This window comes from Periplaneta americana, chromosome 5 (genome assembly GCF_040183065.1).
Source record: "Periplaneta americana isolate PAMFEO1 chromosome 5, P.americana_PAMFEO1_priV1, whole genome shotgun sequence".
Taxonomy (NCBI): domain Eukaryota; kingdom Metazoa; phylum Arthropoda; class Insecta; order Blattodea; family Blattidae; genus Periplaneta; species Periplaneta americana.
In genome coordinates this window covers 56,084,353-56,100,051 of record NC_091121.1, presented here as the reverse complement: position 1 = coordinate 56,100,051, position 15,699 = coordinate 56,084,353, and the positions used below count along the sequence as shown (strand labels likewise).

The window sequence follows — 15,699 nt, the reverse complement described above, 5'->3', positions numbered from 1 at the left end:
CCCGTTAACATTTCACTTGAAATAGGAAGGTTATTGTGGTGCCAAGGGATGTCCGACATACAAATTCATTACTAGATTTACAGTCTGTTCAGAAATGTCAGATAATTGATCATACACAAACTAAATAAGTGCCGAAACATGCACTAACCCTCAAAATATGCATTTGCATATGCATTATCGAAAAATCCGGGCCCTAATTATAATCTCCTTGTATCCTACTTATTCTCCGCGTCTTCCACTTCTGTCTTAACATTTCTCTTTTCCTCTTTATATTTGCCATCTTGTCCTTACATTCCTCTTGTTCTCCATCTCTTTCCCTTATTTTTCTTATATTCCCCTTGTTCTCCTTGCATTTCAATAGTTTTCCTCGTCTACCAATTGTTCTTTTCTTCGCATTATTTTCCTTGTTTTTCCCTTATTCTCTTTGTTCTCCTTGCATTCCCCGTTCCTCCTTATATTCCTCTTATTCTTCTTAATAAAAGAAAACAAGCAGAAGCCAATTGTCCTGGTTTGTAGGACTAACAGGTCTTTGTCTATTAAGAGGACATCTCTATAGATATATGTATATAGATTCTTAATTTTGGAGATGTCATAAAGCTGATGAAAAACTTATCACTTGGGAGCGGATGTTGATGAAAAGTCATCTTCTTATTTTTCACATTAGGACGATGCCTATTAATATAAAAATCCTTTCCATGTTAAGATAAACGTAAAAAAGTAATTTCTTATATTGGATTTTTTGCATGTTTTTTTACGTTTTTTAAGTAATAGCTCATTTTTATATTTTTTTCGGCATTTTTTGGTCATTTTTAATACTTTGAAGAACTTTTAGATCTTTTGGAATGCATTTTACTTTCTTCTTTACCGATAGGTCTGTTAAATAATTTTCTAACCAAATGGGTCAGTAGTAGGCCCTAATTACCTACTGAATAAGTGAATAACAGTGAAGTTTGAGATTTATAGTTTGGAACAGACTCGAAAGTTCCGTCCTCATTCCACTGAAGGCTTCATTTCACACAACGGACGTAATATAAAATGCTTGAGAACAGCTTAGTTTAAGTGAGGACCGCTACTGTTATTTTGTCGGTACGAGGATGTCTTTAGAATTTATGTTGTGTCCTCAACATGGTTCGGAAGGGATGTCTACTTGTAGAAGATAGTATTTTTAACACAAATATTGCAAGAATGCACGCTGCGCCCACAATTTGTTTTGTCATTCACACTCCCTTCATCTGGAAGATTTGGTAACAAAAGTGAAGCGCGGAAGGAGGAGGCGGAGAATGAAGGCACTAACATGGACCACTCCTGATTGAAACACATTGTAAACCCTCATTAAAATCTATAATTTTCCCTCAAAAACTTCATTTTGTTGCATGTTCTTTTCCTTTATTTTAGCCAAATTCCAGGAAGTTACCTCCTCTCTCTGATATTTGCAGGGCAGTCATTGAAACAAGGTGACTAATTTTTAGGAAGTTGTTGTGTGAGTATGGTGAATAATATTTAAATGCATTTTCTTTTAATTATATGTCATTTTTCCATTAGTTTAAGGGCATTTTAATGATCATTTTAAGTAAATTTTTAGGCCATCAACATCTGCCCCCTACTTATCACATTCTCTGTGAATGTGAAGGTTTAGCAAACATGAGAGGGATACAGGCAGCACAAACGTCCAAGACCCCTCTTCGCTATCGCCTGAACCAACTCGCTCGGTAGACTGCATTTATTTCTTGCACTAGTTACGATATTCACAAATACTTCAAGATTTCTGTTTATTTCTGAATGATCTGAGTTCTAGGTTGTAGGTTTTGAGCAAATAAATGAAAAAATATAACCTTGTTTTCCGGATACGGGGGGGAATATTCCAGAATGGTCACATGGGGCAGAAACATGTACATTACGGCGAAGTGAAGAGAAGCGAATAGAAGCATTTGAAATGTGGATATGGAGAAGAATGGAAAGTGTGAAGTGGACAGAATAACAAATAATGTGTGCTGAAATGAGTGGGTGAAGAAAAAATGATGCTGAAACTGATGAGAAGAGGAAAAGGAATTGGTTGGATCACTGGCTGAGAAGAAACTGTCTACTGAAGGGTGCACAGGAAGGAATGGTGAACTGGAGAAGAGCTCGGGGTAGAAGAAGATATTAGATGATAGGCGACATAAAGATACATGAATCATAAGAGGAAACAAAGAGGAAAGCAGAAAATAGGAAAGACTGGAGAATGCTGGGTTTGCAGTGAACCCTTGAGCAGAACACTACATGAATGGTCAGCCCTGAATGCTGTCCCTATGAAATATGTTTTATAGAAAAGAACCTTCGACATAAATCCCGTTAAGTCCTTTTTGAAAGCTGTAATTGAATTTGAAACAGATTCAGATTCTCGAAATGTTCCTACATAGGCCTACAAAATCCATTAGAAGGGATATAGGCCCCTAACTTAGAAGTGAATGGAAATTTTAGCCTAATGTACGCCCCTTCCAAGTGTAGGGATCACATTCCAGACACTATTACGATTGGTAGTAGACTTAATAGGTTTTGCTTCGGATTTTCTCTATTAGCAGATAGGCTACAAAAACCTGGATCTCTTTTTCTGTAAGAGAAGCAGTGGCGGTGCGTCAATAAGAGCACAAGAGCACGTGAACACCTTGTTTCCATTAATGCACGACTAGTTTTATTATTTGATACCGTATTGACGTAGTGGGGATATATAATATCAGAATCAAGTATTTTAAACTTCCCAAATCTTGCATAAACTTCTTATGTAAACTTGGCAAGATCCGTTCACGTACAAGCCGTGCTCTTTTCGAGATGGTTACAGGAATTTCACGCATGCGAGGGAGAAAATTGTCTTTAGCTGGCCGCTTATGACTCGTCAAGAGCACAAAGCGTTAAGTGAATTATGAGTATCTATCCTACAGATGTCAGGTGCATCTATGCCTATCGTTCACGTGCTATATCTCGAGGAGGAAATTTAATAGCCTGTAGATGTCAGCATCTGACTGTAGGAACGTTTACTTTACGTGGGTGTGTATACAGTGCTGCTACGAGAGTGTAGTTTGTAAATTACTATATTTCAGTGTCGGCATAATAGCATAGTTGATTTTCAAACATGTGCTGGCTGACTATGGTGGTGGTATGAATTTAAGTACCTGTATGATGGCTATAATATTTAAGAATAATATTTACTGGCATGTATTTATAGTAATCAATCTATGCGAATGGGATTACAGTAATGGTATAGGCTATAATGTATCAGTGTGTTGTGAATCAAAATATATTACTGAACACACACGTTTGTGAATAACGGGACTGTGGTATGTATTCATTTTTAACAAGCGTAAACAATGAACTCTGTTCAAGTAATTTTGAACAGTAAAGAACTGGGTAAACTGGCTTACCAGGAAAAATTGGAAATAAAGAGACTGGGTTTCATTATTACTATTACTATTACTATTACTATTACTATTACTATTACTATTACTATTATTATTATTATTATTATATGTTGTTTTGAATTTATATACGGTTTTTTCGATAGTGAAACATTGGAATCATGACATTTTATATTAGACTAAACGTACGATTTCAAATTCTCTTCGATTTTGGAACCACAAAATTGTGAACATACATACTATTTTATCACGAGCCGCCACTGAAGAGAAGAATTGATAAGTTTTAGCCCATTACAAATATGGTAATGAATCTCATGAGGAACAGTATTTACAGTCCTTTATGTTATTTTTCATAATAGCAAAAGAAAAAGAGACACAAAGATACAGAAAATAGAGGAACATAAGGGAAACGTCAAAGAAGAAAAAAAATAAATAGAAATAACTGGAAAGAAAAGAAACTACAGAAATATGAATAAGGTGATAATAATAAGAAAATGGTAAGTAATTGGAAAAGAAGTTCGTCGTTTTACAAGCAAAGTACATTAAGTGAAAATATTACTTTTGAGAAAAAGGCGTTTGAAAGTTCTAGAAAAACTTAATCCTAAAATAGTATTATCAGCAAGTTGCTTTTCTTTATGTGTATCCTATTTTTCATTTCTAAGTTTATACACATATATATGTTGTAATATTTTTGACTTAATGTGTTTTCTTTATAAGCCGAGTCGGCCTGGGTAGGTAGCGCAATCAGTATAGCGCTTGTCTTATGTGCTCGAGGTTGCGGGTTCGATCCCGGCCTGGATCGGTGGCAGTTGCGAGCGTCGTTAAATCTATATTAATAATAAATCTGTAGCCGAAATTTTTCTGGTAATTTTCGATTTTCCAAAAATAATTGGTCCTAACATATATAATTAACCGCCCTGAAACCAAAAATCGCTTTTTTTTGGAATTTTTTGTTTGCATGTCTGTCTGTCTGTCTGGATGTTTGTTACCTTTTCACGCGATAATGGCTGAACCGATTTATATGAAAATTGGAATATAAATTAAGTTCGTTGTAACTTAGAATTTAGGCTATATGGCATTCAAAATATTTTGTTTAAAAGGGGGGTTATAAGGGGGCTTGAATTAAATAAATCGAAATATCTCCCTTATTATTAATTTTCATGAAAAATATTACATAACAAAAGTTTCTTTAAAAATAATTTCCGATGAGTTTTATTCTGTGCAAAATTTTGATAGGACTGATATTTAATGAGATAAGTGAGTTTCAAAATTATAATAACAACGCCATCTAAGGCGGTGTAATGAAATAAAAAACAAATGACTTCGTCTATAAGGGGCCTTGGAAAACAACAATCGAAAGCTATGAAACACAGTCTACAGAGAATGTTTTTGTATGAAGTAATATCGGAAGCTAAATTAACCGATTTGTATAATTAATTATTAATTCACCATTGGAAAGTGTAGTTTCTCTAGATGGACATAATGCTATAATGTTATTACAGTAACTTCTGTGTGGATCGAGGACAGGTAAGATTAAAATAACTTCTTATGCACAGAAAACTTGATAGACTATTCTGTACATTCGTTTCCTGTATTTCCTAATATAATTTTTATGACCAAATGAGCGGTCTCTGATCAAAATGATCGCATTTTAATTTTTTTAATACAATTTAAATTAAGTAACATAATAAACGATTTATCCTTCTATCAAACACGATTGTTCCCTGGATCAAATGTCCTATTTTAATTATGTAATTATTTTATATTTATTTCTAACGGGTGCAGCGGAGCGCACGGGTACGGCTAGTAAATCATAATTTTAGAAAATATATAGCCAATATACGCCGACGAGGTATACATCTAAAAGAAAAGACGAAGTAGAAGAGGAAGAAAAATAAGAAATATTAACTTAAGAAGAAATGCGAAAAGAGAAAAAAATATGGGAACCTATGAAGAAAACGAGGTAAGGAAATAAGATAAATTCTTCGCATTATAGTTGAGTGTCACCTAGGATCACGTAGAACGGTGTTCAAAGCGTGCAGAACGGATTCCTTAGTGATGTTGGTGAAGGAGAGTTTGAATGCGATGCCCTCTTCCACGTAGGACGCAACGTTGACGAACTGGTCACCGAACAGAGGGATGGCCACCATGGGCACACCACTGTGTGCCGCCTCTGTGGTGCCCATCAGTCCGCCGTGGGTCACGAACACGCGCACGTTCGGATGCCCTGAAACAGAACCAGAATGTACCCAAATCACAGACATTTCGAAACAATTGTAATGCTGGTACGCATGTAACCAGGAAGAAATAAAACACTAAACCATACAGGCCTATAAACACGAGGTGTTTTTTTTTAACACTTTCCAACTACTTGTCCCGAAAACACGTTCGTGAGAATGCAAGTTTGAATAAACGTTTCTTCGTTTGAAGAGGAAAACAACCTCATTAATTATTTTTTATTTAGTGGAGGTTATCAAGGTCATTTTAAGGTCAACTTGGTTCAATAAAATGAAAACTCAAACTTTTATTGTTTGTTTATGCTTATTTAAGTTGTGTTAACGCTCGCTAGTGGTTTTATATTTTATTTTATCCGTCTTAGTATTTATTTCATTATTGTAAATATTTTTGTTTTATCATTATTATTATTATTATTATTATTATTATTATTATTATTATTATTATTATTATTATTGAATTATTTTGTATTACTATCTTTGTATCATCTCAGTCACGATTATTCCATTATTATTATTATTATTATTATTATTATTATTATTATTATAATTATTATTATTATTATTGCTATTATTTATATCATCAGCATTATTATTTGATCTCTGTAAAATTTATGTAGACTACTGGACTGTACCCGAGCACGAGCATATGCTCATTTCGGGTATCTATTCATATGTATTCATTTCAAATGTAAATTATAAATACATTTTAATTTTAATTTTTTACAGATTATAATGTTAAGCACCAAAGCAATGAACTTTTTTCCGGAACATTTTTCTATCATACTCTTATTTTATAAGATATTTAACAAAATTGAAAAAAAAAAAATAGATATACGATACCGTAAACCGTTGTACTTTGACTTTCCGGTTTACTTTGAAGTTAATACAGTTCAGACAAGTCCAAATACTTATATCGAAAATAAGCAATGATTTTGCTCTATTTTAAGTATGCATATTTTTAAAAACAAAAGTTGGTGTCAAAGTCGCCTGTACAGAGAGCCAACTTTGAACTATAATGAAAGAAAATTACATGTGAAAGTAATTCCAAACCACTGGACGACTCTGGCACCAAAAGAAGGTTTTTTTTCCCTATGTTTAGTATTATTTTCCGGAATTCCTATCATTATGGGCAAAAGTATCATTTGGTGTGTTTAAAAATATTTTGTATTATATCAACCAAATTTACAAAAGTTACATTTAAAACTTTTGAAACTATGACGATGTAGCCCCAGTTTACGGTAATAAGATTGTAGGCCTATCTTAGATTTATTTTGTTCATATTTCTTGTGTTTATATTCAAAATACAGTATGTTTACATTAAAGGTAAATGAAAGGAATATAGTCTGAAATAGGTTTTACTTTTTAACACGGGCAATGTTTTCAATTATGTTATTTTATATAAAAATAAGGTTTGATAAAATGTTTCAGAGAAAACTTTGACTTTATGCGTAATATCAGAATCTGGTTAAGAACGTTTGGATTCCTATTAAAGGCAAATTTGATCTTAAAGAGATTAGGTACAGCTTACAGCAGTAAAATTTTGGAAATATTCAACATTTTTTTCTCCATTACTGTATCTTGTACAATAATGAAAATTGATATATTTAAAACAATGGCCTTCTGCTATATGAAAAAAATATTTTTACGATTTAAGAAAAAATATTTACATTTTTTCTTCAAAATTCAGTTCACTGTGCAGTGATGAAGCGTTTCCCACATAACTCAAAACCTATCCAACATTCTGTGATGAAATTTTTTGTGTGTATTTATACATGTTTTATCAATACTATTATGCAAGATCACTTCTCTACCTTTGATAGATTGTGCGATAAAAATAAATTCCTTAACAAAATTGGTCAAATATCAGTATTCTCTTCTAACACAAAATAAAAAAAAATATATTATTTATTAAGGAATGTAGTTGAAAGAGCATGATATTACAAATATGAGTTTTAGCAATAAAATAAAAGAGAGAGAACATGAGAAAGTTAACACGTTTATGAGTTATGGGGGAAAAGCTTATCACTGCACAGTGAACTGCCACCATTTTTAATTTTGGAAATATACAAGTAATTATTTTTAATCGTAAAAATATTTTTTCATATAGCAGAAGCACAGTGTTTTACACATATCAATTTTATACATCTTGATTACACAACTTTTAACACTGTATCACTTCGGAATATGTATGATAAGAACTTTCTTGTACGTTAAAATTTAACACAAGAAAGTTCTTATCATATATATTTCGTACCAATTTTAATTATTGTACAAGATACAGTAATGGAGGAAAAAATGTTGAATATTTCCAAATATTTTACTGCTGTAAGCTGTACCTAAACTCTTAAAATGATAACCTCCACTGAATGAAATATAACTAATGCCATTGTCGTTCCCTTTCAACGAAGATACATTTATTCAAAGTTTTTTTATACATACGTAGGTACTCTAGAAAACTGTGAAAATGTTTTGCTACATTCGAACACAAAATACAATTTGGGAAGCACAGGGTTATGTCGTTCTTTAAAAGAAGCAAACAATTTTACATTTATGAAAACTAGCAAATGAAACTTCTCACAGTTCCAACACTTACGCAAGACATCCACCTGTGGAGGCCACCTCACCAACTTGACGTTCTCCGGTTTTCCTGGAAAGGATTCTTCCTCCCACTTGAGCAGAAATCGCTCGGGAAGTGCTGCGAAGGCCTGCATGAACGCCTGTCTCTTTTCTTCAGGAAGTGTCGTCATCTTCACCATGGACCCGAAGCTGAAGTACACCACCCCCTGTTTCGAATCGTCCAAGAATTTCTTCAAGTCCTACGAAAGCAATAATTCCAGTAACAGAGCAAGTTATATAGGCGGATATGTGATAAAGAACATTACAAATAACCATACATATTTATTGCATTCAATAATGTTCTATGGCACCCTACTTCTTTATCTTCTGGCTTTCTTGCCTGATAAGTGATGCCTTACGGCAGGGATCGGCAAAAATGTCATCGTGATCACTAGCAATAGTGACGTCGCAGGGGCAGCGCAGTAAACTGTCTTTGCTTCACCCCTCCCTTCCGTCCAATTGCTCTACAACTCCAGTAGAGCCCGGACGAGAAGTTAACGGCACCAGCACGAGGGACGTATTTTAGTTCGTTTGCTTGGACTCGCCCTCACACTCAACTGGAGGGGTGTTGGGTTAGTTGGTTACTAGCATTTCGAGTGTTCAGATCGTTCTGCTACTACCGCTATTGCTAATACTGAAAACATTGTCCTTCTGAGCGCCCTCATTATGACACTGTCTAAGGTGTAAAATCATAGAGTACTTCATAGTCAAAGACATGAAATAGCATACAATGTATGGAAATTCATGTCAGAAAAGGCTGTAAATGGAATACCAATTCCATTGAAAAGTGTGTGTGCAAGAGTACTGGCTGCCACTAGTATTTCAAAGCGAACCTTGGCAAGAATCAGGAAAGAAGGGGAAAATATTGAGGCAGGAACAGCAGATTCTTTCTCCAGTCCGGAAAAATCACAGCCGAAGAAGAAGATTGTTGCAGCTGTAGACAGTTTTGATGAGGAAGTCCTAAGAAGACTCATCTATAATTTCTACGCTACGCATAAGCAGAGGTCGACTCTGCAATCGCTTCTTCCAAAAATGGATATCAGTGTATGATTATGTGAAGAAAGTAGAGAACAATTACATTGAAAGTGAGCACGTGATGGACAGGATTTTGGAGAACTTTCATAAACTTAGGACATCTGATTCCAGCCCAGATCAGTCGCCTGATTCGGATGGAGAATAAGAATATAAAGATGGAATAGCGGGCGTAATTCCATTAGGTACCTTGGGACTCTTGAGTAGGAAAGTGGTGATACTAAGGTAAGACGAATGTTTTTAGAAAGAGATAAAACGGATATGCCTGCCACTCTGAGCTTGAGAATCGTAACCCAAACAACTCCCACTCCTCTATCCTGCTGGCCAGAAATTTAAAACTTCGCGCAGGTTGGTGCCATAACATCTCGTCTCAGCTCTACACAAACTTTATCAGTGGCGGGTTACCTTCAACGTTTGTTCGGGAACGTGTGTTTAAGGAAGAATGGGAGGAACAGTATTGTTCTGCATATGGTGACAAAGTAGACGTCTCTTATGTTCTAAAATAATAGACACTTATCAACCAAACATCGGACGACTTAAATTAAAATAAAACACAGTTTCATATGATAATTGTCATAACCATATACATCTAATCAAATTATTGCTTATTTAATCTTTCGTTTATTAATACTAATTATTTTTACTGTATTTTGACTTATCTCATACAATAAGAAAGAGTGATGCTGTACCTGTGGTAGAGGCTTGGGTGGCGTGATGTGCATTCCGCCCACCTCGACGATGTTTGGCACAAAGGGCCTGGGCTGATTCAGCGAGAAGTGGGAGTTCACCAGCAGAAGACTCGTATTTCTGGCAATGTCAGCCAGCGGTGGCAGTGACTCCCCGAAATATTTCCTTGCAATTTTCTGCGTGGGAATATCCATATACTTGTGGTACGCCCACTTCGTAGTCTCCTGGTAAAAAACATTCAGCATCCTCTCGAAGAAAGTCATACGGTCAGAGTGACCCAGAAAGTGGTGAGGGATGTAGGACGGATTCTCAGGATTAGCAAAACGCTCGCTTGACCACGGCATCAGCACGGAGGTGGCTATAGAAATGAAAGGAACCTTGAACTTGTGCACAAATCCAAACATGCAATCAGTGTTGAATAGTTCTGTTATGATGAGATCGTATTTCTCTTGAGATTTCATAAGTTCTTGTATAGGTGCTGCAGGCAGTGTTGTTTCACAGACGTCCATCGCCATGGTTGCCAGCATGTTGATGGTGAATGGGATATTGCCAGTGCCAACATTGACCAGTTGTATCTGTTCAACAGCTACAGTTGTGGCTCCCACCAAACTGATATCCTTGAAGTTTGGAATAGGATTCTTCTGAGGAAAATGGCTGACTACTGTAACGTGGTGACCTCTAGCGGCTAATCCTTTGAGCAAGGCCTCCCCCATCACATAGTGGCTCCTGGCTATGTGGGGGAAAAGAGCCAATATCTTGTATGATGCCACATTTGAGCACAGCAACAAAAGAGTTATGAAGGTCAGATGCTTCCTCACTTCGATCTAAAACAAACAAGAACACAGGCCTACAATGAAACGGACTTCCTCAGGCATTTTACATTAGACTTCATACAATTTCTTTTTTGCTGCGGAGAGTAAATCAGTCAATCATCGAAGGCGAACCATTTCTAGAGAAGCTGTTACAGCTTAAGGGAAGAGGACGATATTTTTGGTGAAAAATGAGTAAATTAAAAAAAATTATTTAAAATACTCTGTGATATATGTGGAATGCATTGAATAACATTTTGTGGGTATTTGTGCCCTTATCGGATGTTGAGACGCCATTTTTAAACTTCCTGTGCTATGGATTTTTAAATCACACACCCCCTTTTATTGTTGTTTCCGGTAAATTAAATTTTCATTCTTTTTTCTTTAAATACACTATGATATATGTGGAATGCAATGCATAACATTTTTTGGGGTATTTGTGGTCTTATCGGATGTTGAGACCCCATTTTTAAACTTCCTACGCTATGGACTTTCAAATCACACACCTCCTTTTATTGTTGTATGCGGTAACTTCATTTTTTTGCTACGTGGATGTAATTTCTGAATTATTAGATACGGTATATGCATGAAATTTAGAAGGCACATTCTCTAGACTAGGAAACTTGACTCTGTAACAGAATTTTGTTAATTGATTTCATTTTAAAAGTATGTCTGTTTGCAAAACAGGAAATCAAAAAAAGTGTTATTAAATTTTAAATGTTTATTTTACAAATTTGGGGACTAACATCAAAATTCTGTTATCGACAGGTTGTAGAGCATGCTATTGCAAGTACAGTGCAAAAAACTGTTTGAATCTATCTTTAAAAATGGCTTAGATATATCGGTTTTGGTGAAATCCTGCTTTAGGTCATTCTTTTTTTCAAATCTGAGCCCCCAAATTGGAAAGTATTGGGAATAAATTTGAATAAAGAACCAAAAAAAGTTTCCTACCCAGGCAGGATTCGAACCAGTTAGCAGTCTATAGTGCTCTGGAGTGAACAAGGCTCTGAAATCAGCTGCAAGGGTCGGTCCGGTTTTTTTGCCACTACCATACATATTCTTTATATTCATTGTATGCAACAAGTCCTATATAGCTAATGTAGGGAGAACTTCTGAATGTCTAAAGCTACGGTTCGATTACGGCGATCATCGCCGGACGCACATCGCTAGCAATTGTCACCTGGAGTTGCTAGCAGTTAAAATAAATGCGCACGGTTTCTTTACAGCGAAGATCGCCAACGTAGATCATTGGACGCGACGCAGATCGCTGGAGGTTGCTTCTGAAACAAATTCAGGACGCACATCGCCGCATACATGTTCAATAATCGATATTTAGAGAAGGCCACAAACCGTAGCTTAAGGGTAAGAATACGTTGACGCCTAGCTTTAAGACTATCTGTCTCCGCTAGCAGTTTTGCGAAACACAAGCAAGCTTGGTATGCACAAGGTTGAGCTTGTTAACAGTTATGATTCTTTCGTTGCAGCTAGCAGTCCAGAACGATATTTCCCGCTCCATTAAACATAGCTTATCATGTCGTAGCTCCTATGACATTCAGTCAATAGCGCTATATTTTTTTTATTAATAGGTCATTGTCTAAGGAAACCATAGGAAAAAATTCTAAATCAAAATTTTGTTTTTAAATGTGAGAAAAAATACTAACTTCGAAGCAGTCTGTTAAAGATAGACAATTACACATTCAAAGGTTGAAAAGCGCCAAACTTAATCGATTTTCACATTAGATGAGAGGTCAAAGCAGGTTAAGAATGTTGGTGGCATGTTTCACATTGGCTGAGGTGTCTTACGGCCTGTGAAACAGGTTTACGAGCTCTGTAATCGACGTGTCCCGGGTTAATGCATGGAAAATCATCCCACGAAGAGATATAGGAAGCAGTTGAGTGTTACAATTGCAAGAAATATTGCATCAGCGCAGCTTACGATCTTGTTCATTTAATCTGATATATAGGAAATAAAAATCAGTTGATAGTTAATATTGCATCAGCGCAGCTTACGAACTTGTTCATTTAATCTGATATATAGGAAATAAAAATCAGTTGATAGTCAGCTGTTTCAAGTACGCTACGCATCCTGAGCAGCTTATCATATTTCTGTTACGCAAGAAAGATCGCCAGTCACCCGAACAGTGTGTGGATAGCATTGTATAAAGCTGATTATTATAGCATGATTGTCGTATCAAGCAAAAAGAGACACGTGGAAGTTGTAGAGTTCAGCGATTCGTATGTTCGTCTATTCACCTGGAATCATTCCTCCATATTTACCTGTTAATAAATCTATTTTGTGCCGCGTATAGCAGCTTCTAACATAAGTCATCATCATCATCATCATCATCATCATCATCATCAAGGTTTAGAATTGAAAGGGTTATATCAGCTGCCTGTATATGTGGATGACGTGAATATATTACATTTTGCATCAGAGATAGTTGTAATATAGGCTTAAACATGTTAAGAGTAGTGCCTCTGATACAGTAACTTTTAAAGTTAAAATTTTACATTAAAGATTGTTGTAAAATAGATTTAAACATGTTAAGAGTAGTGCCTCTGATACAGTAACATTTAAAGTTGAAATTTTACATTAAAGATTATTGTAATATAGACTTAAACATGTTAAGAGTAGTGCCTCTGATACAGTAACGCTTAAAGTTAAAATTTTACATTAAAGATTGTTGTAATATAGACTTAAACATGTTAAGAGTAGTGCCTCTGATACAGTAACGCTTAAAGTTAAAATTTTACATTAAAGATTGTTGTAATATAGACTTAAACATGTTAAGAGTAGTGCCTCTGATACAGTAACGTTTAAAGTTAAAATTTTACATCAAATATTGTTGTAATATAGACAAACATTTCATTAAGAGTAGTAACAGTAACATTTTACGACAAGTTAAAAGTTTACAGCAAAGGCTATGTTTATTCTTTTGTGATACACAACACAACCCCGTCCTTGATGCGGGAGTAGTCTTACATCGTACATCGCCACGCGTCACTACCCTTAAGTCCAGTCATTTGTTTCACTGCACAAACTCCGTGCTCACTTAACTTGAAAGAGTAGTGACTAAGATTCTGGTCTCTAATTATAACTATACCGGTTACTATGAGAAGGAAATTGCAGGGTGAACTTCTTATGACTCGAAACATGCCACAAAATTTGCCAGTTCAGGAACCAAATCATAAAGCACACATAGAAGAGCTGTTCGTTGTCGCTAGAAACACCTCTTCACAAGATGCACGTGGCCAGGAACTCCGCGTGGTCAACATTTGCGTTTGGGGTGGTTTGAATCTGTGAGAGGCGCTAATGAAACCGACCTTGTTCGCATCAGTTCGGGTTGCTATGCTGATCCACAGCACAAATGAAATTTACTGTACAAAGAAGAATGTCACTGGCAAGCATATTTTCTCGGAAGTGTCTACCGTCAAGAAAAACAAATAACACGTCCATTGCTCCCACTGCACTGTTATACACTCCAGACCTTGTTTGCTGCAGAGAATGATTAACAAAAAGAATGTACTGCCAGATAGGAGGATAAGTATATTATTATTATTATTATTATTATTATTATTATTATTATTATTATTATTATTTGCTTGTTTATGCGGATGACGTGAATATGTTGGGAGAAAATTCATACGGGAATTTTTCTTGAAGCTAGTAATGAGATAGATATGAAAGTAAATCTCGAAAAAACAAAGCATGTGATTATGACGTCTCGTGCCCAGAACATAGTAACGAAATGAAAATATAAAAATAGGAAATTTAACATTTGAAAAGGTGGAAAAATTCAAATACCTTGGAGCAATAGTAAAACATATGTTACACACAGGAGGAAATTAAACGCAGAGTAAATATCGGAAATGCCTATTATTACTCGGTTCAGAAACTTTGTCATTCACTCCGCTTTAAAAAACTGAAAGTTAGAATTTATGAAACAGTTATATTATCGGTCGTCCTGTATGGTTGTGAAACTAGTCTCACTTTTAGAGAGGAACAGAGATTAAGAGTGTTCGAGAAAAAGATGCTTAGGAAAATATTTGGGGCTAAGAGAGATGAAATTACAGAGAATGAAGAAAGTTACACAACGCAGAACTGCACGCATCGCATTCTTCACCTGACATAATTAGAAACATTAAATCCAGACGTTCAGCACGTATGGGCGAATCCAGAAATGCATAATATGGTGTTAGTTGGAAGGCGTGAGGGGAAAAAACCTTTGTGGAGGACGAGACGTAAATGGGAGGATAATACTAAAATGGATTAGCGATATGATGTTAGGAACTGGATTAATCTTGCTCAGGATAGGGACCGATAGCGGGCATATATGAGGGCGGCAATGAACCTCCGTGCTCTTTAAAAGTAATTTCTAAGTAAGTAAGTATTATTATTGTTGTTGTATAGTCTACTGTCCGAAGACAAGTTTGAACTTCATAAGTGACACTAATAAGACATTAATCATGAGGCAACGAATGCGAAGAGATGGGCTCATGGAATGGGATGACGAGTTCCTTTCCCTTTTATTTTATTATTATTATTATTATTATTATTATTATTATTATTATTATTATTAAATCTCTACTCAAAAGAAGTCTAAACATGCCGCATAACATAATTATCAAGCAATATACTATGGTTTTAGTTTATGTATATATACTACTTATTGCATGTACGCACATTAAAATATAATGAATGATTAAATTTTTACAATCTTTTATACAGAGTGGAAGTGAAATAACCCTGCAATTTTTCAGAGCGAATAGCTCATGTTGTATGTAACATCATATCGATAGAAAATATAGTAAAGAATCGTTTATTCTTCTGGCGTATTTTCATAGCGTGGACGGTTTTCGCGTAAATTTAATTAAAAAACCACTAGTTTTAAGACACTGAACGATGGGAACAGATTGTAACATTGC

The 15,699-nt window shown here is 35.3% G+C and overlaps 1 protein-coding gene across 1 annotated transcript in view; it reads right to left on the bottom strand.

Moving 5' to 3' along the window:
- Positions 1-15,699, bottom strand: part of LOC138699635 (UDP-glycosyltransferase UGT5-like) — a 34,222-nt gene that overhangs the window by 1,497 nt on the left and 17,026 nt on the right. The window contains exons 2-4 of the mRNA XM_069825666.1: positions 9,967-10,788; positions 8,223-8,445; positions 5,400-5,619 (exon numbers count right to left, since the gene is read on the bottom strand). Coding sequence (XP_069681767.1) covers positions 5,400-5,619; positions 8,223-8,445; positions 9,967-10,788 — 1,265 coding nt within the window. The remainder of the gene's footprint in view (positions 1-5,399; positions 5,620-8,222; positions 8,446-9,966; positions 10,789-15,699) is intronic.